The following is a 26,829-nucleotide window of genomic DNA, read 5'->3' as shown; positions in this document are numbered from 1 at the left end:
TACAGTATTCTCCGGAGCGCAGACAGCAATTACTTTTACAAGCAGTCCACCATTCTTTCAGCTCATGATCTGTAATCTTTGTACAAAAATATTTGGCTAGGAGTAAGCAGCACTTCAGTTGTCAAATGTAAGAGGACAATAAGATATGCCTGTATTATCTCTTCCAGATCTTGATACACTTTTGATTCTGTTTTATATGTCTTGTGTGCATTTGTGCTACTTACATTAGTCTCTTAAGCTGGCTTTCCAATTAAGCTTTTAAAACCTGAAATATTCTACCATGAATGGATTTATTATGATATAACAGCTCTAAAGATCCAGCTATATTTAATGTAGCCACAATGCCAAAACTATCCATGCAACACATTATTTTGATTTCTGTTGATTCAAATTCTTACAAAAACAAACATCAAAACAAATATACCATTAAAAAGGCAGTGTCCATGAAATTATACATTTACACCCATACTTAATTTAAATATCACAGTATCGTACATGAAATTATATTTCCTCTTTCCAACCTACTGTGACATTGTTTTATGTCGTTTTAAAATACTGAACTATGTCTTAGTTTCCAGTATAAATGACATGAAGATTAAGACCTATTAAATGTTTTCTTAATTCTAACCACTTTAATCAAATACTGTGATCAAAGCACAAATACGAAGGTGTCAGTAACATACATTTATTAAATTGCACTCAATTTTCAAAAAGTGTACCTCATTAAAGCCAAGATGTTTCTAAACCCAATTACCACTTAAATATGTTATTTTCATTCTACAATCTTACACACCTGCAATTATTTTCAAAGTATGTAAGAACTTATAAAACAGGAAACAAATATAGTCACTCTATCAAGATGATCAGGTGTGTGTGTGTGTGTGTAATTTTTCCATTAAAATGGATTCTGCAGAGTATAGATTCTATAGGGTAAAGCTGTCCATCAACATTTAATTAACAACTACAGTGTTCATTGTTTACATTAAGAAATTTCTTCTGAATGATAATGTGCCATTTTTAATATGCAATAAATGTAACAGGACTCGAGTTCACAAGACATTGAGGAATTCACATGTTTATCAACTTATTCTGAAAGCAGACAGTACTGAAATCACATATCACTCCTGATGCTCCTGATCGTGACCAGGTATTAACCAACGGATGCTCTCTGTCTGAATAGTAGCATACATGATGAAACTGATAAGAAACAATAAAGAAAACAAGAGGAGCCAATCTATTCCTTTACTCTGTGTGCTAGGCAGGGGACCAACATGATCTTCCACGCTCACCATCACATCAGATTTAGGTTGTATACCTGAAATGAAATATCCAATTATTACTTGGATGCAAGGTGAAGCATCGTAAATCATGCTTAGCTATTTGCATGTATAAACCTCCATTTTCTAGTTTGAAAACAGCATATTAGTTATAATCCGCTAAGACGTTTACTATGCTTTAAAATTTATTCACTGAAGTAAAAATATATTTCCAGTAAACTATTAATGTTACATATTTGATTCTTTGATACTTTATTTTCATTTCATTTGTTAAGAACTCTTGCAGCCTGTTTTATCTCTTCATCTTACCAGGGGAAGGTGACAGAAAATAAACAGGCAAATATTCTAGTCTAAAAACATAATAATGCCATAAACAATAACTCCTGCTGTCATAGAGGAACTGAAATATATATACATAACCAACATTGAACTTTGATGCCAAGGTATAGTTACATTATCCAAATAAGGCTACTGAAAAGCAAATGACAGGATGTCACGATCCTCGGCTGAACCAAAATCACCAGAAGTAGAATATTATTTGTCTAGCTAGGACTGCTATCTTATTTTGTATTCATCCAAAATCTTAGGTCTTGATCAACCATAAAACTGCTTCCCAGTACCTTCCTAACTGGAGACAAAATAATGTTGTTCCTGGAAATAGTATTTACTAGAGTTAGATAGTGCTACATATATCAGGCTATCCCGAATCATAGTTCATCTTACCGGTCTGATTAAAAATAAATGCTTTCAGTGTTTCCAGAGTTCTATCTGTATGGTTAAATCTTGCCATTGGCTTAGCGCCTTGAAAAAGGAGGATGTTGGGAACAGCCACAGTTCCAAAGCGAGTTGATAAACTGCAAAGAGTAAAGTAGAAGAATTAATTTTGCTAAACCAATTTCGCATCTAAATTTAAAAAAACTAGTTCTCAGTTATACTTCATTAAACTAGAATTATCATGTAAAACAAAAACAAAAAAAATTGAAGGTCCTGGAGTAGGGAGCAGTGGATGGTCAGAAAGCATTTTCTGCCCTTGTGTGTCATTATTACTTTATTATATTACATTATTATTATTGTAAACTCACGTTATGAATGTATAAATTAAACATAACAATTATCATTCAGAAAAGAATAAAATTTACCTGCTATGTTGGGAGGCATCCAAGGCCAAGAAATGTAGTGCTGGGAACACTCGTGGCAGACAATTAAAATGAGGAGCCAGATTGGCAGAAAAACGACACCAAGGGGTATAAAATAAGACCAAGGTGCAGTCACTGCCATTTGGATTTAAAAATTCCATTAAATCCTAAAATAGAGATTAAAATATTAATTTTAAAAAGCAAGTGCTACTCAGAAAAGCAATGAAGTGCCTCTACATAATGGGTGTCAAACTTGATCGTGTCATGGTCTGGATCGTGATGTATTGTGACGTTTTTTGCCTCCGCGGAGACAGGGTGGGTGTAGCCTGCACGTGATGTATCCAGCCCGTGGGCCGCCAGTTTGACAGGTCTGCTCTACATAAAAGTTCTAACTAGCCGTTCTATTATAAAACATGTTTCAAACTTAAACAATAACCATAGTATGTATTATGATTACATAACATTAAGTCATTGTCAGCTTCTAGCGACCACATAATTTTCTTATGTGACATGTAGAATGAATTTGAGAGCTTTAATTTCCTAATTTCAAAAGTAAATATGCATACTGGCCAGCTAGTTTATTAAATATTTTAAATATCAGTCATTGAATAGTTTCCTGCAAAAACAAAGACACGATCAACCCCATAAAATCCTGTGATAGTTTGAGTTTGACAATAGTTTTCAACACATAACAGAAAATCCACATTCCTTAAATCCAAATAATGTGATGTATCATAAGTGTGATGAATCAAATTAAACACTATCTAAATCCAGTAATGTCACACTGAAGGCAACAAAATGCCTTTGGAATAGCAATCAATATGCAGAACTACTTTGCCTCCAATACTGCAGATAAGATTCACTTTTTTTGATACCTCAATTAAGCATTCTATGAAATAAGTACTATCCTTCATAGACATTTTTCTTCTTTACAATTTTAGGATCAATGCATTTCTAGGAGTTTAAAGTTGGCATCAGTTGAAATACCAGCCTTCAGTTTTGATGACAAAAAGTTCAGAAAAAAACAAAATAGAATTCACCTTCTTTATTCTCAGAATCATTTTACATGGTTACCTCTCTCAAGTTGCATAGCATTGTGCTCTGTAGATTGCTGACAGTAAGAAAACAAAAAACATATATTTATATACAAAATTAGTAGGATAAGACTTAGCTCAATTAACATGCTTATCCATGTAGGCTAAAAATCCAAGGGCTGCATTCACGTGGACAAGTTGGACTTGTGGACTAGTTTTAAAGTTGGTTGTTTTTTAGCAACTTGATTTTTTAAAAAAACAGGTTATGTGGTTAGGTTATTGTTCAATGTTTTATTCAACCCAAACAGGGATTAATTGAATAACCATTTGTTATGTTATGTGAATTTGACAATCCAGTTCATTAGCTCTTTCTCTTAATAGGAACACTGCTGTTCCATTGCATTTGAAAAAAACCCAGATTCAACAGCATGCAAATTAAACAAGTACTGTAATAGCATAAAGAGACACTTTTTTTTTTACTCTACTCCAGTGTTTCTCAATCTAGGCCACTTTAAGATGTGTGGACTTCACCTCTAGAATTCCCCAGCCAGCAATGGGGAATTCTAGAAGTTTAAGTCCACACATCTTAAAGCTGGCAAGGTTAAGGAACACAACTGTAGTCCTATCCAGGCCCTACTTTAGTTGCACCTAAGCAAGGCCAATGTTGTCAGCCCCAAGTGCCAATTTTTAGCTTAAGGAGAAATATATCAGAATACTTATCACTTACTTGTGAAATATTCAAAATCTGTAATGTGAAATTTGTCATTCCTGTAATGTTTCTTTCTTCACAGTTCACTTTTGGGGTTTTCATACCATCTGTGTTATTTGAGTCCTCTGCTGATGAAGGGTGCACTGCTTCTAGCACTACTGCTGGATGTACTATTGGCTCTTGTGCATGAGACACTTGCTGAGATACAGATGCCATGTTATTTGTATGGCATTCACCATCTGCTGATGCATCACAAGTACCAGTATCTGCTTCAGAGAGATGTGCCTCTTTTGTGTCGCTTGGAATAACCGACATTACAACATGATGGTCCGCAAGAAGGCTACCACTCATCATAGCATCAGCAATTTCTGCAGTCCTATACTGTACCGATTTTCTGTGTCCATCACTGCTTGAATGGACAGAAGTGCTTTCCAGATTTAATGGTAGGGAAGTTTCACTTAGCTCTTCTGATAGCAGGTCAGAAGTTTCGTCTGTTTCTGCTGCAAAATATACATACATAGAGGTGTGTACATATAGAAATACACATCATTTAAAATTTCATGTGGCATAACCACACATCCTTAATTTGCTCAAAGTGAGAGAATCCAGCCATAACTATAATTAACTTACTAATCCTTAATGGTTAAAGCTTTCTCATTTTGTGCCCATCTCTGCTAAATGCATGATTTAACAGCTTTTAAATAGAGCAAGAGACGTCTGATTAGACACTTTCACCTTGCCTTTACTCCCTTTAACATCAGAAATGAAAATATTTATTTCAGGAGAGAGAAAAATGCAACCTGAAAACCACAGAAATGCAGAGTGAGCGGAATACATTTTTGCTACCTGGTTCACCCAGTAAACCAGATAGCACCCATTGATTAGATAACCATTTGTCTGAAGGGGTGTAAAGTTTCCTGCCTAAGCAGCGGGTTGGACTAGAAGACCTCCAAGGTCCCTTCCAACTCTTCTATTCTATTCTAAACCCCACCCGCGTCCTACTTTGCCTCTTCCCCCCCCCCCAAGAAAAATAAAACCACCAGAAAGCCACGACAACCAACCAAACAGGCCGTCGGGATGACAGGTGCGTCTAAAAGGCACCTCTTCCTCCACGCTATTCGCTCCCCCCCACCCTTCAGCATCGCCATGGCAACCGAACCCTCCTCACCTGCCGCAAGGAAGGCGAGTAGCGAGACCACCCCGAGGCGCCACCCCCACCCGCGCGAGGCCAAGAACATCCTCGCAAGGGAGGGGGGCCGGCCGCTCTCCCCCGGCCAAAAAAACAACACACCGGTAAAGCGCCCGGTAAAAAGGACCTAGCCCCCAAATGAGGGCTTCCGGTTATACTTCCGCTTCCGGTTTTGCAACGCCTGCGTAAAAGTGCTGGGCTGGCTCTTCTTTTGTCCGCAACCCGGATATTGTAGTCTCGGAGGAACCAAAGGTGAAATTGTACGCCGGTTTTCTCCGCGATGTTTTGGGAGCTCCTGTGCTTCCCCTCCCCGAAGGAATTTTAATAAAAATCAACATCACTTATCTTCCTCGCGAAAAGCGCTTCTTTTCCCAATTAATAATATAATTGCTATCCACAATGTTATAATACAGGTGTCAAATTATCAAGAGGGACACTTGAGGATTGCTTCATTAGTCTGAGGGCTGCAACACTTATCATACAATGTTAGAAAATTTTGAAATGAGTAAAAACTGAAGAAATAAAAATGAAATAAAATGTATAACAAAATCATATTAAATAGAGTTTTTAATTGAGCACTTTGACTATATATCTGACAACATTTTTTGTTAACTGAAACATTTAAATTTGGTTTTATATCTAGATACAAAATTGCCAGCTAGGTAGCCCAGACGGCTATTATAATAGAATCTTGCAAGTCTGATTGTGCTGAACTTTCTCCACTTCATATATCTATGTGAATTAGGGCGGTGTCTATCTGAGCAGTTTCTGCAAACTTTCTCCTTGTTTTGGACTTAAGTTATGCATGTTGTCTTTCTTTTGGTAACTTGTCTGACTTGTCTCTATCATGATCATCTTCCTTGCTCTCCCAAATCTCAATCTCACTGTTGCTTGCAAATGTTCATCAGTTAGTTTTGCGTATTGATTATTACAGATGAGAAAAATGCACACATGTATATGTCCATCCAAATATTGCTCGGTTTCTGGTGGATGCAGTAAGTAACTTGAAGAATCTTTTTTTTAGTAAGAAACTTGTAAACGCTTCCATTTCCTTTTGCTTCACAATGATCTCACACTGAAATTCCATTAATTTCACTTATACTTCCTTTGCAACACTGCCAATATCCACAGCAAATGGTGATGGTACTAATTTAAATTACAAAGGCTAAATTTCTATAACAAAGTACATTCCAGTTTAATGTGCATAAGACCTTGAGTATATGCCCACACAGTATGGTAATTCCACGGAATTCAGCACTACTAAATAAGCATTCTATGGTTAATTCCTTGGAAGTAAATGCAGTTGAGCTTAATGGGGCTCCATTTTGTGTAGACATTCATAGTATATCAGAGTTTATGGTATGACATTTCTTAATTCTATCCCCCTATAAAAAGTAAACTAATGATCCATTTCCTTTTAAACAGCTTTCTTCAGTTGGTTGTCTTTCATCTACATTGACTGCTGCTCTGAGAATTCTGATAATGCTGGTTCACTTCTGAAAATTGAAGTCCAAGGCAACTAGAGAGCACCAATAAGGCTACCAAGGAAGTATGGCTATTAATCTACTCCATTTTTGTTGTATTGGGCTACAACTCATGTGTTCCTCGCCCATTTCAGAGTATGAAACTGACCCATATTTAGAATGGAACCTAAATTCCTTTCTGCTTGCAAAATAAAAATGTAAGTCAGCTTTTTGTCTTGCACTAAATGCCTTTGTACACTCTTTGGATACTGTACACCTCAACTGATCTACAGAAACTCCCCCAGAAAGCTCCTCCTCCAAAATGCACTTTGAAGACTCTATTTTGGCAAGAATTGTGTTAATGTGGTTTTTCCAGATGTTTGGCTCAGATTGATAACAAGTTGGGGAGAACATTTTAAAAAGCTTGTAAAGGTTTCATCCATGAAGATAGCATATAAGAAATGGGATAATCACTGTCCAGAACCATTGCAAGATTTATTTCGCCGCTTGAATCTTCTATTCTTCAATTTAAATCAATTTTTAAATTATTATAGGCAGTCTCTCTTTTAAAACAATGAAGATTCCTCACCAGCTGGAAACACTTTCACTTTCCATTCCTTCCGTTTTGGGGCCGCTCCGACTTCATCAGCCTTGGCTGGATTTTTTGTCACCGGCTTGAAGAAATTTCTCTTCTTCTTTCAGGGATTTTGCGATATCCCCAAGTTCAGCAAGACGTATTCTTCCTGTTCACTGTCTCTACAGGACAGTTTAGATCTGTTTGGACCCCCCAGTGGCAAAAGTGTCAATTGCGATCTCAGAGCATTGAGACCGCACATCGTATCATCGTGACTTCAGCCCTGCCCATCTCCAGTGGTTCTTTCTATGAAGAAATTGGATGAACTAGAACTAAAATGGCCTGGGGGAAAATGAAAGTTATGTTTCAATCCAATTTTAGGCTATGTTCAGCAGAGAAACAGCATTGACTTCACCTATAGGAAAAGTACAATCTTCCTGGTCTTGCTTAATATTTCAGTGACTTTCATTGCCATTGGTCATGATATCCTTTCAAGCCTTCTCCAAGATCTAGCAGCAGGGGACACTCTATTATACTGGTTGTCTTTTCTGAAGAAGGGGTTCCAATCATGGGGAGAGACTCTTGGACTTTTAATAGGGAGATACTGCAAAACTAGACATTTTCCTATTCAACATCAGCTATACATGAAACCATTGGATGAGATCAGACATTGGCATTGAGTCAGGTTTCACCTGTCTGCTGATGTCAATTAATATGCCCGTTTTGATGATATCCAGTTGTATATCTTAACTTCTGACTAGGTTCATGATGCTGTCCAGGAGATTCCATTGTTCACTCTTCTCAGTAGTTAATTTGCAATTTAGGGTTCTCCTTGAATGGCTCCAGAGGAGCAGGTGACACCTCTGGCCAAAACATCTTGTATACCAATCACAAACTTTCCTGCAATAGCACTTAGACTTGTATACCGCTTCATAGTGCTTTACAGCCCTAAGCAGTTTACAGAGTCAGCATATTCCCCTCAACAATTTGGGTCCTCATTTTACCCACCTCAGAAGGATGGAAGGCTGAGTCAACCTTGAGCCTGGTGAGATTTGAACTGCCAAATTGGAGGCAGCCGACAGGCAGCACAAGTAACCTTAGTACTGCAGTCTAACCACTGCGCCACCAAGGCTCTGATGATAAATATTATTCACCGCAACTTAGGCCTTAATCACACTTATATTGGACTACATTGGGCTGCTCTTGAAGAGCATTCAGAAACTACAGTTGGTCCAGAATGCACTAGCTCAGGTAGTGATATGAACAACCTAAGGAATTCACGTAATGGATCTGTTCATATTTGTTGCTGGTTGGCTTCTGTAAGTCCATGGTCCAACTGCTGAGCCGTGGAGTGGATGTATGGAGTTAAGTATCATCAATATGCCAATGATACCAGTTGTATATCTCAATCCCTAGCAATTAAGTGATGCTGTCAAACTTATAAGATTGAGTATCTGTGCGTTCATGACATAAACTGTCTGTTTCCAGGGATTTTCCAATTTTAGTTCTGGATGGACTTTCCCTACCTGGTGCAGGTAGACTTCAGATAGCATCCACTCATTCTGTGAATATTTGAAGTTGCAACAACACTGAATACGTGTTAATTACAACCAGTTTTCAAAGCTCGAGCCATCATATCCTCCCCATGGCCATGACCACAATCCAGCTGTTTGGCAACCAACTCACATTTACCATGATTGCTTTGTCCCCCAGATGTGTACTGGCCATTTGTAATGTTCCCTGCTGGCTTCCATAAGCAAAGTCAATGAGGGAGCTGGCGGAGAAGGTTAAGCTGGCAGAGGAGGTTATGATGCAATCTAACCACTTTTTCTCCTGAGGAGTTCCCGTCAGAGAATGATACTCCAGGGATCTTGTAGGCTGTAGGATGCTTGCTCTTAGACCTGTTTGTAAACTACGGTACCTGAGATTTGCAACTTTCAGCCATCTTCCCCACTAGCTTTGTGGAAAGCTGGCAGGGAGTCCCAACTCACAGTCATATGAGGTCCTCATTTAACATTTATCTGCAACTTTTATTTAATGATGGCAATGAGGACTGCCAATTGCCATAGACATGGCTTAGCATGGAAATTTAGGGCCCAATTGCCATCATTGAGGACTACCTTTATTCGATTTGGGGATGGGGGCTTCTGGATTAATAGCTCTTGCTTGAGAAGCAAGCAATAACTGTAGACAGTAAGGTCTTTGTGTAGATTCATCTTGTGCACTCATATTCCAGGTCATTTCAACTTCTTCTCTGTCAGGCCTCCTGCCCTCTGGGAAGAGTGTCTCACGAAGTAAGTGGACAATCATTTAAATATGAGCCATCAGTGTGCAGCAGCTGCCAAAAAAGCCAACACAGTTCTAGGCTACATAAACAGAGGGATAGAATCAAGATCACAGAAAGTGTTAATGCCACTTTATAATGCCTTGGTAAGGCCACACTTGGAATACTGCATTCAGTTTTGGTCACCATGATGTAGAAAAGATGTGGCAACTCTAGAAAGAGTGTAGAGAAGAGCAACAAAGATGATTAGGGGACTGGAGACTAAAACATATGAAGAACGGTTGCAGGAACTGGATATGTCTAGTTGAATAGAAAGAAGGACTAGGGGAGACATGATAGCAGTGTTCCAATCTCTCAGGGGTTGCCACAAAGAAGAGGGAGTCAAACTATTCTCCAAGGCACCTGAGGGTAGAACAAGAAGCAATGGGTGGAAAGTAATCAAGGAGAGAAGCAACTTAGAACTGAGGAGAAATTTCCTGACAGTTAGAACAATTAATCAGTGGAACAGCTTGCCTCCAGAAGTTGTGAATGCCCCAACACTGGAAGTCTTTAAGAAAATGTTGGATAGCCATTTGTCTGAAATGGTATAGGATTTCCTGCCTAGGCAGGGGGTTGGACTAGAAGACCTCCAAGATCCCTTCCAACTCTGCTATTGTATTGTATTATAAGTGCATAGGTCCCTTAGACCTTGCTTGGTTTCTAGGGCTGGCATTAAGGTGTTTCACAGCAACAATAATATTATGTTTGTTTGTAACTGCATTTTAAAATGATGTATTTGAAGTATTGTAAGTTGCCCAGGATCTTTTTGGATTCATGCAGCATTACAAATCTAATAAATAATTAAATCTTATGGAACCTAAAAGATATGCCTTTTGTGTTACCAATCTTTCCTTTAGAACAGCACCCTTCCCACTCCATATTGCCCCAGTCCTGGTATCCTTCAAGGTCTTAAAATCCCAACTCTTTTCATAGATATTTGGTTGGGATAATGCATGAATTGATTCATGTTGTATATTTTGAGTCTGTATTTTTCGCCTGGTATGGTTGCTTCTATTATTGTGATATTTATATTAATTTCAGTACTGCTATTATGTTAATGCTCTATAAACCATCCAGAAACGTTTGATGAGTGTAGGTACAGCATTAGAATTTGAATGAATAAATGACTGAACAAACGTTAGACAAACATAAAGAAGTTAAAAGTAATACTTGACTCATTAAATAAGCAACTATTGCTTATTATTAAATAAGCAACTAAGCACCCAAGTAATTACCTACCAAAGCCTCACAGGCCTCCCAACCAGTTGTTTGGTCATCAGAATAATGGTTGTCATGAACAGCGTAAAAATAGGTGGCAGATCTAGAGTCTGCCCATAAATAAGTTATATAGTAGTTCTTCATTGGGCAGAGGTCCCTGTCTAGAAACCAAAGGAACACATTGCCATTCATTCAGAATGCGGCAAAGAGGTTTTCACCACCAGCTGAACAGTCTGCTATGGTGTTTCCAGGGGACAACTCTTCCTTTGTATATACCAGACCTAAGCTTGCAGTGTTTCTTTCAAAGCCAGTGTCTTAATTAGTTAACACTGTTGGGCATTACCTATTTTGGGTTAGGTATTTCTCTTATGGGTTGGGAAAGGATCATAACCCTTATACCAAATTGTGACAGCATAAATATTTGTGCATACCGAGAACAAAATTGTTTATTGATTTAATGTTATTTTGGTAACAGCTTTAGAGTTTAAATTTTCCAATCATTTCTATAGCTGCAGTTCCAACTATATAGATATTGAAATAATACAACATTTTCAAGTAGCATTGTTTCATTAAAAATATTTAAAACCTACCTAATAGTATTATTTCTTCAGGATTATCAAAAGCATCTATCTCAGGATTCTTACCCTCCACAAATATACCCTCCTGATAATATAACAGTATGTTGTAAATCTTAGTATGTGAGCCTGTATAATGTTTATTGCTGACATAACTTGGAAATTAGGATTGAGTCACTGGTTTAACTTGAAATTTCTATATTATTCCTATGTATAAACATTTTAGTGAAGGATTATGCCAGAAGTCTCTATACCAGGGATCCCCAAAACTGCAGTCCGTGGACTGGCATTGGGCTGCGGCGTATCAGAAATTGGGCCATGCAAACAAGTAAAGCTCCATCTGCGGGATGCAGACAGCACACAAAACCTCACCCCATCTGGCCCGCAGAAAAACCTCTCTCCATAGAATCAGTCCCTGGTGCCCAAAAGGTTGGGGATCGCTGCTCTACACCAATCGTAAAAAAGGAGGAAGGAAAGAGGAAAGAAAATGTGTAACATTAAGATTATGGAATGCATGGCTGCTGCAACTTGATCTGCAACTCATCATACAAGATTGCTGCTGGGTGGGAGGTCTCAATTGCAAGTTAAAACAAAAGTTCAAAAGCTGCTTAGCATGGAAGAGATAGAGAAGATCCAATATTATGAACATTTGAAACTCTGTTTTTTGAGGGGAGATGGAATTAAGTATCTATAGAGATTCTCAGTCAACCATGTCATGGTTGTCCCAAAGCTGCTTTTTTTTCAAAAGACAACTTGAAAGTCCAGTTGCCTCTTGGGGAATAAAACGATCTTTGGGAGTGGATTAAGTGAAATTCTGCACAAGAGCTCCTTGTATGCAACAGTAGCTCCAATAGAATGCCAACTTTTGTTGATCTTGATTAGCGTCTTAAGTGCTAAGAGTGGCAGGTAGGTTTCAATTTACAGGGATTGCTTATTTTGACCCCCTGCAAATGTCCCTTGGGCAAACAAACATTATGAGCTATATTCAACTGATAAAACACCTCAATTATTGCATATCAGCATCCAACATTAAATGACGCACACAGTATTTTATGAGACAGAGTAACAATAAAGAGGAGATTCTCTTGTAAGCAAAGCTTGAAAAGTATTAATTTATTTTCTGAATTCCAATTTTCAGGTCTAGTCAACCTTAAGCATACAAATGCATACAAACTTAATACATGTCTGCACTATTTTAATTCTACCTCTCTCTGCTCTAGTAGAAGAAAGAGCTTACACATACTGATTACCAATTGATTTCTCAATCCAATTCAGAACACAATTAAATAGGTAATCAAAATTTTAAAATCTTATATAAAATTTCACAAGAATCACTACTATTGGTTGAAGTATCTGAGATTTTACAATGCAAGGTTTTTTTTCCATAGGATTGTGTAACAAATCAAACAATGGTGTATCTATTTTAGGGCACTTACTGAGCAGCAGTTCCCTGGAATTTAAGATAGGAAGGTTATCCAGTCTTAAATGGAACTTCCAGGGATAAAACCCAGGATGTTCTCCATGCATATAATGTATTGGAACAATCAGCTAGGCCTCTTTTCTTCAAAGGATGTCATGCGTCTCTAAAAATTACAGGGCCCATCTACTGCTATAATACATAAAGATCCAAAAATTTAATTAAAAATTATCCATCTTATTCCAATGAAGGATCTAAAAAGAAATACCACTAAAAACTCTCCATTGTGACACTGCAATATTTCTGAAAGGGTTTCAGTAAAGGAACAGTGCAGTTTTTTTTTTTAAAGCAAAAGGTTCATATTGGCCATGGAACTGACAATTGACAGCCTATTCAAAATATTTTAAAAAGTGAAAGTTTTTAAATGAAAGATTGATATTAAAATAAATATTGTTCCATTACTTTTAAATCAACCATGGCACTCAGGCCCTCGCCACTCATTCACACTTTTGTTGTCACGCACATCTAGTCTCACACGTTTATAGAAATATTATTAACCAAATGGTCACCAAAATCGATAGCCAATAACATTGGTGGGCATTGTCCTTCAATTAGACTTTGTAAGAATACATAAAGTGCAGAAGAAAAATTTAAAAGAATTTAGTTCAATATTTTTATGGATAAAACAAAGAAAACATCAAGAGATTAAGAGTTCTTCATTCTGTTAAGTAGGCTTATTGCATTATTTTATAAATTTAAGACGTTTATGAAATTTATGAAAGACAGATGCAATGTATGGCAAGAAATGAAACATTATTTTGTGTTTAAAGTAATTACTTTATTAATAAATATACATCGAAATGATGACATAAGTACAGTTCATGAATACTACTCCATTCCCATACAGACAATTGCACATGAGTAGCTGAGGTTCATGGATGTAAGAACAAACACAGTTACCTAATCAGACTTTTTACACCAGAAGACAGGATGATGATATTAATGATTTTTTTCTAATAAAATAACCTGTCCATGGAAAAGCAAGTCGTGAAAGTGAAAATCTTAAAATAGCCTACAGTATTTAAATATATATATTTTTAAAAAATTGTTATGCTATCATAATTTTCAAGATGAAATTGATTACACATTGCAGAACTTAAATTTATCTATTTGGAAGAGGAGACCAAAAGGAAGGGCTTGTTCTAATATTTTCATTATAATAATGAACTATATTTAATATATGTATAATAAAAAGCATTTGAGTATAAGCAAGTCTAGAAGCTTTGATTGCAAGCAACTGTAGTTAGTGAACTACATGATGCTGCACTGTATGTACAGTCATATAAAGTAGAATGACAATTTAGGGAATAATTGTAGAGTTCTCATTCTGAAAGTTTTTGCCCTTAAAATTGTTTTAATGCCCTGACTGTAATCCCTCCTGCCTCATTGGTCATGGAATTTCCCATCCCATATACATTACTTTCCTGGATTTCTTGTGAAACCAAAAGAAAATGTGTAATTTCTTAAAAATGGCCCATTGCAGAACAAAGATCCTGATCAGTAATAAGTAACCTTAAAAAGTTATGAAACAAAAGCGATTTTTGATGTAGTAGACAAAGCTGTATTTAGAAAGTACTACTTATACAATAATTTTGAACATATCCAGTGCAAGACTTAAAAAATAGTAGTAAAGTTATTTGGTTCTATAGTTTATGTAAAGTTAGTTAGAAAGTAAACAGCATTTTTTCTGTCTTTTAAGTAGTATAGGTCCCTATTAATGCTTATTTATTTATCAAAAGATACAACAAATATCTATATTTAACCAAAAGATAAAGCACAACATGTAGATGTTTTGAGCAGTGTGAATACACATTAACAATCCTAGCTTATGTAGAGTACAATTTATAGAATATAAAATTATCATTTGCTTTACAAATCATGTATCAATACTATCGAAAGAAAGGACACTCTTCCTTCCCAGTAATAACAAAGCATAGGAATTAACATGCTGTTGCAGTGTTTATCATGACAAGAGATAGTGTACCAAAAAAGCACAATGTATTCAGAAGATTATATACAGCAGTAGCAAAAATATTTGAATTTATCATTCAAACATCTCAAATCGCTGACTTCTGTTTTCTCTATAGCAAGGCCCTTATGAACTGCAGTAGAAGATAAAATCAATTGAAATCAAGAAATGTCCAACAGTGCTCTCCTGGCCTGGTTAATAAATCCAATGAGTATGTAACTACCCTTTCTGCCTATTTTAACTGTATTGGTCTTTTTAACGGATGTGTTTTCTATTTTATAGATGAGCATAAATTGCTTATTTTCTCATCATATTTTTTTTCAGAATACATAATTCATCACATTAGAACTATAATGCATTGCCTTACCTCCCAATACACCGTATGGCATCATCAATCAAACTCATTTATGAGATGTTTTTTTTAAAAAGGGTAGCATGAGAAAAACAGGAGGTAAGAAATATAGTTGATTAAAAATACACTTCTGGCATGAGATAAATTTGTATCTTGCCGTAAGAGTATGACGTGTTTTTTGTTTTAGATTTTACATTCAGCTTCTCTCCAAGCAGCTTTTGAGAAGGGGGAGGTGGGGAAGTGTAATAAAAGAGACAGTACAATATATGTCCTGAGGGAGAATTAGCTCACATTAGCACTGTGTGTCGAAAGTTGCACCTCTGTGAAAAATAGTAAAAAAAAAACTGATAATTCCAAAGTTTCTCAAGGAAACATAGCTTGAGCAAAAATAAGACAAAACAATTTAGTAGCAGTTTAGCTGCCTTAGTTTACGTGACTAAAAAGCCTTCCAGTACTGTTGAGGTTTGTGGTTGCCAGTGCGTACAAAGTCCCCTCAAAGCAATTCAATACTCTGTTATAAAATATAGGATAAAGTCCAGCTCATTATGAGTTAGGCATCACTGGAAACACCTGAAGGCTTGCTGCTTTTTTCCTGATAAAAAAGGCATGAAATGACACCCATTTCTTAAGTTGTCATTACTGGAATCAGACCTGTCATCAAAACATCAGCAGGCTACAACATTGATCTTACAAAGAAAAAATTCAATACTGTTAATTTTCACTGGTACGTAATGTGAAAGAGGTATATTCCAAATGAAAGTTGCAAATATTTACAACCTCTCTCAAGTGAATATAAAGATAAAACATTTAAGAATTAACTAAATGTAAACTTAGTTTTGGAATAACAATTATGAAATCTATTTAATAGAGTGTTTTCTGGTCAATTATAATGCAATTTGTGTAATACTGAAGAGGCAGATCTATCATTTTTTGTCTTTCCCCCTTTTTCTCTCACACATACATACATACGTACACACTCATATACAGTCTTAAAAATAATAACACATACCCAGCTCAAAGCAGAACATTTATTTTAGGTGCACAAAATTCAGAAATTGTATTTATCATTCTGCACCTCCATGCATAGATATATTCCTTAAATCTGTTATATATCTGGGTGTCTATAAACACATCAAATCACAACTTGCTTGTGCATCATCTGTATCATTTCCAATTATGAACCATGAAATGTCTTCCTTTGGTAAATATATGCTGACAGCTCCAGAAGTTTTACTGACAAAATTATTTTTAAAATGGGAAGATCATGTATCTGAAAAGTATAATTTTCAATTATACCAAAAATTTTAACTTTTTATTTAAAGGCTGCCAGCTATGCAGATATTATAAAATCATTTTGAATTTGTATGTTTCCGGACAGATTTTAAAAAATGCAGGGCAATTCTACAACTCCACTTATGCTATGTATCATTCAAATTAATTGAATTAATAAGGGAACAAAATCTCAGAGATAACCTTAATTATGCCCATTAAATACATATTTGATAGCACTTTTAAGATTTATTTTTAAAATTCTGATATTTCATTATTTATAATTTGGTGTGTATAGTCTTAGGCTTTATAAACCATAGTTAGCACTTCCAAGAGAGATACCATACTGTAATGGAAAAAAGTAGCACTTAGACTATAGATCAGGTGCTGCATACAAACTATTTCTTTAACAAAGTATTTGAATTACTTGTAACTGATAGCACTTCAATGAATGGCTGCCTGGAATGATAACTTCCTAAAAATATAGCTTCGAAGTTTTGACATATCTACAAGTTCTGAGGTCCGTGTTAAATTCCAGCAATTGTGGAAAAAATTCATTTCTACTCATTCCTATTTAAAAAAAGAATCATATACATTGCAAAATTTGTAGAACTACTGTTACTTGTAAGACAATCCTGAATGATTGGTTTCTATTAATCTACTCTGATGTGTTTTAATCAAGTCTCTGTTGCAATCTTCAAAACCAGGGAGCTGGAAATCTCCTATTTGAATTAATAGCTCCTCAACTAAAATGACTAGGCAATAATTTTTGTCGCTCAGAATATTTGCAACTACTTTTTGAAAATACACAAGGGCATCACTGGGGATTCCACTTGCAAACAAAGAAACATTATATGGTTATGATATGCCATCTTTAAAAAAAATAAGAAAGGAAGTTGTGAAAAAGTTACAAAAGAAGTGAAAAAACATGCCACGACTCAGATAATTTAAAAATGATTACTGGAGAAATATTTATCAACCTATACATATTATTCAGTGGGTTGTTTGATTTTGCTACTTGTTTCACCAGTAGCATGTACTCCTCTGTTATGCACCACAGAATAAGGAAAAGCTGCACTGCTACAAGTATAACTTAGATTTGGAAGCCGTGATAGAGCTTTAATACTGCCAGGAGGCCTCCCCGGGCTAACTTTGTAACCTGCAGCTTTAGTTGTGCCCAAGGGTCTACCTGGACTTGTCTTAAATCCAGCTGCTTTGGTGGTCCCGAGTGGTCTACCCGTGCTCGTTCTGTACCCCGCTGATTTTGTCGTTCCCGAAGGCCTTCCACGTTTTCCAGATCTGTTGAGATTTTTCTTTTTTTTAAGTTCATCTTTCGTCTCTAAATTTCTGCTACTTGTGGTCTGCAAATGTGGTTCATTTAATGCATCTTGTCTCTGGCATGGTATTGGCTTGTGCCCAACTGTGTGGCTATACTTGGTTTGCTGTGTGGAATATAAATCAAACTGATCGGTGGGTGTCCCATTGTCATCATTAAGGCAAGATGTTTTTCCAGTCCCACAGAAAGGGGAGTTGCTACTGGCAACAGGATGCATCATTTTCTGCTAAAAAAAATGAAATAAAAGTTTAAAACCAAGATAACATTTTTTTAAAAAAAATTATGTTTTGCCTTAAATTGTATTTATTGCCTTATGAATGAATTCCAATGTTAAGGAACTTCCTATAGGATACAAAGCGTCCAACACATTATTTAAAACAAAACCATTTCAAATCATTGCCAGTGTATTCTTGCAATTTGTATTTGTGTTCGTTTCATATGTTTGTACTACATAAACTCAACCTTTTATATTAAAAATAGTTTTAAATTCACAGCAAAATTCTAAATCAAAATAAGCTTCACAGATGCGAAGCTCTTTTCGGCACTATAAAATGCAAACAATAATTCATAATCAAGCAATTGCTTCTTATGGACACTACTAGTAAGTTATTATGTGATTCCTCTGAAATCCTGCCAAGGGCTTAGGCTCCTTCGTCAGTCAAACTTCTACCATTTCCAATGCTAAAAACTGAACACACATTTGGAAGATGCCAGGTGAGTAGTACTGTTATAATATTGATCTTTACTAATATTCCGGGGTTCTAATTTACACTTTTGGTTAACCCTAGTCTGAAAATGGCATATACATATATATATACACATACACATACAATTGTGAGCAAGGCTATTAACACTTTATATCAGTTAATCGTCAATCATATTTTTTAAACAAACTGGAAGAGGAATTACCTCAACACATAGAATGGCAGGAGCTTTCACTTAAAACATCTAATATTGTAATTTAATTCAGGTAAATTAGCAAGATCCAAAAGTCTTGAATTATGATCAATACAATATTTTAAATAGTTCGAAACCCGAAGGATTTTTATGTACAACTGACGTGTAGTGTTAAAATGAGCATTATTTACAAGAGTTTTGAAATAAATACAAAAACTACATTTTATAATTATTAATATATATATACACACACACATACATAAGTTATACGAATCATGTATGTTTACAATTATATAAAATAAATATAGGTAGTCCTCAACTTACAACCATTCATTTAGTGACCCTTCAAATTTACAACAGCACTGAAAAAAGTGACTTACGACCAGTTTTCACACTATTACAGCATCCTCATGGTCCCTGGATTAAAATTCAGGCACTTGGAACTAGCATGCATTTATGACAGTTTCATTGCTCCGTTGTGATGTGATCACAATTTGTAACTTTCCCAGGCGGCTTCTGACAAGCAAAGTAAATAGAGGAAGCCAGATGTGTTTAACAACCATATGATTCATTTAACAATTAACAAATGCAGTGATTAACTTAATAATAGCTATGGCAAAAAGGGGGTAAAATGGGGCAAAGTTCACTTAACAATTGTTTTCTTAGCAAAGAAAAATTTGGGCTCATTTATGGTCATAATTTGAGGATTACCTCTGCAATTATATTATACTTGGAAATAAGGAATTTACCAACAGTAAAAACAGTAAGAATTATTAAGCAATGGAGCAGCTTGCCTCCTGGAGTTTTGGGCTCTCCGTCGCTGGATGGTTTCAAGAAAAAAAAATTGGACAACCCTTTTATCCAAGATGGTATGAAAACTTGGGCAAGGAATTAGACTTGAAAATCTCCAGGGTCCCTTCAAGCTGTATGATTCTATTTATACCAAATACTGAACCAAAACCAAGCAAAGCGCACTACTAGTCTGTAGAGATTCTCAGTCATCCAGGTCATGGTTGTCCCAAAGGTGTTTTTTCAGGAGGCAACTGGACTATCTTGTTTGTTTTTTTTCCTTGAAGACGTTTTGCTTCTCATCCAATTGCCTCCTCAAAAAGTGCCTCCTCAAAAATCACCTTTGGAAAAACCATGACCTGGATGATTAAGAATTTCTACAGATGTTTAGCTATACAATTTGGGATAAACATCCTTTGAATGGTGTGGGAGTAGGAATATATTTCCAGGAAAAAAATTGCAGCCTACAGGAACCAGGAGCACTACTCAGCTGACCTTGAGGACACAGCTAAACCTCCCACAACCCTCTAAATTTTAGAGTCTAAAAGGATGCAAGTGACCAGCTGTCTGCAAGGAATATAAATCCTTCCATTTCCCACCATCCAGTCAGAACCGAAGAAGCTTCTTGATGAAAAGCAAAATGTCTTCAAAGAAAAAACAAGAAAGTCCAGTGGCCTTCTGAAAATAATAATTCAATTACTGAATTATTGAGATAATCAATAATTCTTGTCTTTTGGGGATAGAAAACACTGTTATTTTCTGAACGCACAAATCCTTTCATTTCTAACTTTGTCACCCACTATAGCAAATTGTTTCAACTTTTGTGAATTTACAATGTGCGGACTTCAACTTCCATGAATTTAAGATGTGTGAACTTCAATTCCCCAATCAGCATTCTGGGAGTTGAAATCCACACAACTCCAAGCGGCCAAGGTTGAAAAACACTTTGCTAAATTGTAGTCCAGGGGTCTCCAACCTTGGCAACTCTCAGAATTTCTCAGCCAGCAAAGCAAAGCTGGCTGAGGATTCTGTGAGTTGAAGTCAACAAGTCTTAAAGTTGCCAAGGTTGGAGACCCCACTGCAGTCTACTGGAAAGTTAAGGGAGACCAATAGAAAAGCAGACATTAGCATAACTGGTCTTAACTCCAACCCAACCATCTCTGATAAATGTAAACTGCATTTAAATATAAAATAGTCTAGTCATGGCTGCAAAGAAGCATTCATTGTGCCCACAAAGTGCCACCTAGACAAGCTATTGTTTTAATTAATTGGATTAATGAATCAGGTTTGACTCCATCTAGAGATTAGTATCATCTGTCTATGATGCTACTTAAGGAAATTTGAGGGAAAAGATAATCCAGAGTTGCAAACTAAGATCTAGTCAGGACAGTCAGACGTAATTCCTGCTGATTTGGATGGAGCTTAGTCATATTTAATGGTATACAGTAGCAGCCTTAGTGAGTATCAGAGTTCATGCAATATTAAGCAGACTGCTATAATGCAAGTATTTATATCAGAGGACAACAACCTCAACTCCCTAATTTTATTTTTTGGAGCTGTCTCCACTACAGTTCTTCAATCCAATAATCAAAAACTGATACCGGTAGTATGATTTCCGGCCATACTAAATCAGAAAATACACAAAAATAATACAGGTAGTCCTTGACTTACGGCCACAATTAAGCCCAAAATTTGCTAAGTGAGCTATTTGTTAAGTGAGTTTTGTCCCATTTTATGACTTTTCTTGCCATATTTGTTAAGTGAATCATTACAGTTGTTAAATTAAATTAAATTAACATAGTTGTTAAGTGAATCTGGCTTTCCCATTGACTTTACCTGCCAGAAAGTGGTAAAAGATGGGCACATGATGCTGCAACCCTCATAAGTACACACCAGTTGTCAAGCATCTGAATGTAAATCACATGGCCAGAGGGCAGGGGTGTCCAAACTTGGCAACTTTAAGACTTGTGGACTTCAACTCCCAGAATTCCCCAGCCAGGCTGGGGAATTCTGGGAATTGAAGTCCACAAGTCTTAAAGTTGCCAAGTTTGGACACCCCTGCCATAGGGATACTGCAATAAGGTCATAAGTGAAAAATGGTCATGTCACTTTTTCAGTGCTGTTGTAACTTCACTAAACTGTTGTAAATCAAGGACTACCTGTAGTGAAACAGATTTGGCAAAGTCAATATGCCAAAGATAACCCTACCCTATTCCCAAAATGGATTGTATTCCAAATCTACCCATGAAAATTTGGCCCCACCTATTGCCAATTCTAAATTTTCCCATCCTCAAGTTTAAAAAACATAGACGGCAATACAATCCATGTTGAACAAGACTAGGCATTCCTGACTTATACAAAGTACAGCTGGTAAGCATTTTGATAAGCATTCTCTATTTTATTTAGATAAGAAATAAAAGCTCTTCTAAAATTATGCCTGATACAGTGCAATGTATTTACTCAAAAGAAAAGCAACTTTCTAAATTAAGACATCCATATAAAAGAGTAACATTCACACACACACACACGAATCATCAGTCACTATTATGATGTTCTCAGAAATATTACAATCAACATGCTATTTTAAAGTTAAATATTTGGGAGAAAAAAGAAATTATTTTCCTTTCTAGTAAATACAATACAGCTTGCATCATCTTTAAAATATCCTCTGCACTAAACAAAGATGGGGTTTTTTTCTTTTATTGGAAAGCACTGGATCAAATAAATTTTCCTCTTGAAAGAAGAGATGAAGGCAATCTTGACTACTGTAATCTTCTCTGCTCCAGCAATTCATTATATTATATTCATTATATTATCAATGCCCCAACACTGGAAGTCTTTAAGAAGATGTTGGATAGCTATTTGTCTGGTATAGGGTTTCCTGCCTAGGCAGGGGGTTGGACTAGAAGACCTCCAAGGTCCCTTCCAACTCTACTATTGTATTATTGTATTGTATTATCTATCAGGCTGTTCCAAAAGACACTGTTTTCCAGAACAGCTCTTCAGAAAATGCAGCAGAGGTAGTTCTCGACTTAATAACTGGTCACTTAGCAACTGTTCAAAGTTACAAAGGCCTCCCCTAAAAAGTATGTATAACTCAGATTTGAATTCTGACAGTCCTCCAGGGCACATGACTGCATTTTGGAAAGCTAGGAACTGGCCCTCATTTATGGTTATTTGCAGTATACCATGGTCACATAACCACAATTTATGACATTTTTGCCGGAAACCAACATTTACTTCCTGTTTAATTTAGTTTAGGGCAAAAATATGTCAATAGTGAACAATGAGTTCACTTAATGACCATGATGTCCATTAATGAAGATCACAAAAAAGATTGTAAAATTGGATGCAGTTCCAGGATGACCTACTTAATGACCAGTACAAATTAACAACAGTAAGTAATTGTCGGCTCAATTACAGTCATAAATTGAAGACTACTTGGTCGCAGAAAAGAATCTACCTATTTCCTGTCCTGCAGAAACAGAATTTCATTAAATCATAATCTGAATCCAAAACCCACCACTTTGTAAACTTGTGTTATAATTTGCCTTTTTTATAGTTTAGCAATGTTATTTCTAAAAACTATTTCCTAAACAAGAGATGATACAATGTTCCCATCTTGCCTTAGAATATTCCTATGTTGACCCTTCTATATTTGTAGATCAGTGGTGGGTACCGGCAGAGACTACTGATGGTTTGCTCAGGGGCGCAGGGCGACTGGCTTCGCACGCTTGATGTGCACTGTGCACGCATGCGAAGACAACTAAAATTGCTTTGCGCATGAGCAAAAACAAAAAACAAGGTGGCAGCGTCTACGGTTCCACTGGGAGAACTGGTTCGGGAGTGTGGCAGGCCTGGGTAACTACCAGTTCCAGTGACCCAGGCTGCAAAGCTACTACCAGTTCGTCCGAACCGGTAGGAACCCACCACTGTTGTAGATTCATAACAAGGACAAAACACTATGGCAATACAGTAGAATTCTGAATTAGCATTAGGAAACTCACTGAATTGCTCTGGAACAATTACTATCTCTCCATCATACATACTTTACAAGATATGATGCAAGAATAAGAGGAAGAAATATTAATAAGCAAGAATAAGAGTAAGGAATATTAATTATCGGTATACTGCTTTAAAAAAAGATTACAAATAAAACTAATAAGTTTGTACATGTCTTTACATATGTTTCTATTAAATCACTAAAAGCTAAGCTTGACCCAAAGAAAAAGGAGATATACATTTATACCTCCTCTGTCTTCATAATATAATTCCAGGGAAAGAATATAAGATTCTTAAATATCTTCCACTTAGCCATCAATTAAATCTAGATTTGTTTAGCTATATCCTGAACCTTAGACAATATCTTAGGACTTAGATATAAGTAAACAGACAGTGGCTGGAACAGTTGCATTAAAAGAAATCCAAGGATGAAGATCACTTTTTCTCAACAGCTATCTTGTGGCCTAGTTTATTGGGGGGTGGGGGGGGGTGTTTCCTAAAAAGATTGATCTATCTGTATATGTTTCACCATGACCACAAGAACAAGGGAGTTAGAGATAAAATAGATCTGATGCACAGTGAAAGATATAGTCTGCAGATGCTATTGTTTCTTTAATTCTACAGTGAACCTGAAAAAAGTGAAAGAAAAAGAAAGAAAAAACAATTGTAAAGGAAGCAAAAAGCTACCTTGAAATTTTGAATGTTCAGGGGGGAGGGAAAATCTGCAGCCATATCTTGAAGAGAAATAAGCAGGAGTTCATTCTTTTCATAGTACAAAGTAATACACAGCCCCCTCAATTTAAAAAAAATGCAACGGATACAAATTTAATGGAAAAACAACAATATAATTCTGTACATATGGGACCTATTTCTGTAATATGCCCAGGGCTATAGACTAAATATTTAAAAACAGAGACTCAGACCACATGTATAATCAAAAGGATTCCAAGTACAGTAAAAGCGCAACCTAGATATGAGTCAAAGCTAGAGATATGTAAATAATAGGTTTTAATAAGCATGTGCTGTGTTTATTAAAACCCTTAATTAGCAAGTTAATATTCATAACCTTATTTGTGCACTTAGAGAAATATATAAAACATAAATAAGGAGAGAAAAAATATGCAGCCTATTTGTAATAGGCAAATTAAATAGGGCAGTTAAGAAAATGAAATAAATTCCAGAAAGGTGCTGTGTATGAGAGCTGCAAGATATGCAGCTCCCATGGCTGCTGAATGCAAAAAGCAATAAGTAACACAAAGAACTACAGCAGCTTTACCCGCTTCTCTTTCACTCACCACTGCCCCCCAAAGCACCGGAGTGTCAGTGGCCTTCCTATGATATTTACAGGGAATATTGCATTGGGATATATGAGTGCGAGCATGTGCTACGGAGAGCATTTTATTATAAGCTCGAGGGAAGGATAAATCAGGAAATGGGGGCACAGGACTTAATGAGTTTTTGCTACTATACCACCAGATCAAAACCATTAAGACTCGCCATCTGCTTTATTAAAAGCAATTTGCCCAATAAACAAGTTACCTTTTTGACCTGTTCTCTCAACCTTCCCCCCCCCCTTTTTTTTTTTGCTACTTCTAATTGAAGAGTTAAAAACCAGGGCTGGGTGGAGGATCTCCCTCTGTTTCCAGACTCCACTTATCAAACGGGGTAAGCGATCCCGAACAATTCCTCTAAAAAATGCCGGATTCAAAATAATGGCAACAGTTATTCGAAGTGTTCCGAAGTACTCAAATGGTACTTTGTCTCCCGAAGCTCGGTCGGAAGAACATAACGCCTCCCCCCCCCCCCCCCAAGGAAAGGGCAGCCAGTCGCTCCGGGGCCCGGAGAACCGGGGGTGGGGAGGTGGGAGAAAGGGGTTGGTTGGGGGTCGCAAAACCGCCTCCCTCTCCAATGCAACGGGGCGCAAACAAGAGGCTCGAAAGCGATTCCAGGCGGCGGATGTCGCGGTTCCTCCCTGGAGGTGGAGAGGAAGATGGGAAGAGGGGCTCACGCTCCTGCTTCGTCCTCCTCTTCCTCGGGTCCAGCGACAAATGGACGGGTGGGCTTTTCCCGATCTCAGGAGCTGCGGCCGCGAAAGGGAGGCAGGCAGGCAGCGCCATTCGGCCCTTTCCCTTCTTTCTCTCGCACGGAGCCAACTGGGCGAGGCTCCATCTTGCTCGCCTATGCAAAGGAGCGGGCGGTGAGGCGACGCCAGGCCCGCGGGCGACTCCTACCTGTGGGATCCGGAGAGGGGTGACGCTGGGGAGGGGGGATCGCTTGGTCCGGAAAGCGCGAGCTCAAGCAGGGTCGGAGCCGGTCCTTGCGGGGCGCTGCGGCCCCTCCCCGCCGCCGTCTTCCCTGCCTTCCTCCCAGGCGGGCAGACCGAGAGGGAAGGCGAGCCGGAAAGATCCACGGGCGGGGGAGCGGGCCTGGCCGAGACCGAGCGGGCCAAGCAGCTGCAGGGAGCCGCGGCGGGCAGCGTGCGCGCTCCGGGTCTGGGTCTCTGCGCCGCGGGAGCGAGCGAGGGGGGAGACTGAGGCTCAGCCAGGGGAGGAGCGGCGGCGGCGGCTGCTCTGAGCGGAGGAAGGGAGCGGCAGGCGGACGCCTCCCAAAGAGGCCGCTGGCTGGGGCGGTCGCTGGAGGGAACAGCCGCCCGGAGAACCTGGCCTGGCGTGTTCCAGGGGCGACGCGACGCGGCGTCACATGTGTCTGGGAGGCGAAATGACGGAGCCGGCGAGCTGTGCCCTCCGCTTTTGGGGCGGGCTCGGGCTGCCCGGGGGCCTCAGCTGGCAGGCATCTCTGCGGGGGTACCGGCGAGCGAAACGCGGGGAGACGGCCCCCCGGGAGGGGGGGAGAGGGCAAGGTGGCTTCGAGGGCGAGGGGCCACAGGCTGTCACCTTCAGAGGCGAACCCTAGAAGCGCGGGGGGGGGGCACTCAGCGCCGCAGAATTTGATAAGGGCTAGCCTAGCACTGATAAGGGTTGGGGTGCAGGGCTGTCGCCCCAATTACTACCCGATACCATAAAGCGAATTGACTTGTAAGCCTCTGTGCTTCAATATAATTATTTTCTTGTGTGCGTTTGCTAAAGGAAACCACATATATGCATAAATCAGCGCTTAAATATCACCACATCCTGATGCATTTTTCGTTTATGTCTTAGGATTTATGAGCTGCCCTGTGGCTAAAATCTCCCTGGGTGATGGATAATAAAAACACTAAATCAAATCTGAGTAAGCCATAAC

The 26,829-nt window shown here is 37.9% G+C and overlaps 1 protein-coding gene across 2 annotated transcripts; it reads right to left on the bottom strand.

The window, feature by feature from the left end:
- Positions 1 to 669: 669 nt before the first annotated feature.
- Positions 670 to 26,082, bottom strand: LOC309387154 (UPF0461 protein C5orf24-like). Of its 2 annotated transcripts, XM_081943392.1 has the most exons (5): positions 5,325 to 5,513; positions 4,175 to 4,656; positions 2,417 to 2,580; positions 2,001 to 2,131; positions 670 to 1,315 (listed from the first exon to the last, which is right to left on the bottom strand). In XM_081943392.1, the coding sequence occupies exons 1-5, from the start codon at positions 5,392 to 5,394 to the stop codon at positions 1,119 to 1,121; spliced, it is 1,044 nt and encodes a 347-aa protein (XP_081799518.1). In that variant the 5' UTR covers positions 5,395 to 5,513; the 3' UTR covers positions 670 to 1,118. The 2 variants fall into 2 exon arrangements, with proteins under 2 accessions (XP_081799518.1, XP_081799519.1); XM_081943393.1 differs by lacking the exons at positions 670 to 1,315; positions 2,001 to 2,131; positions 2,417 to 2,580; positions 4,175 to 4,656; positions 5,325 to 5,513 and adding exons at positions 13,133 to 18,124; positions 25,821 to 26,082.
- Positions 26,083 to 26,829: the final 747 nt, after the last annotated feature.

This window comes from Natrix helvetica (assembly GCF_964273705.1).
Source record: "Natrix helvetica genome assembly, chromosome: 1".
Taxonomy (NCBI): Eukaryota; Metazoa; Chordata; class Lepidosauria; order Squamata; family Natricidae; genus Natrix; species Natrix helvetica.
The sequence above is the reverse complement of the archived record's forward strand: the minus strand, read 5'-3'. Positions and strand labels throughout refer to the sequence as shown.

Excerpts from the sequence above, each read along its gene's own strand:
- LOC309387154 (XM_081943392.1), bottom strand. The coding sequence starts at position 5,394 with ATGTTCTTGGCCTCGCGCGGGTGGGGGTGGCGCCTCGGGGTGGTCTCG. Across the intron at positions 2,132-2,416 it reads GATGCCTCCCAACATAGCAG|TTTATCAACTCGCTTTGGAA; the intron begins GTAAATTTTATT and ends TACTCTTTGCAG. Across the intron at positions 1,316-2,000 it reads ATTTATTTTTAATCAGACCG|GTATACAACCTAAATCTGAT; the intron begins GTAAGATGAACT and ends ATTTCATTTCAG.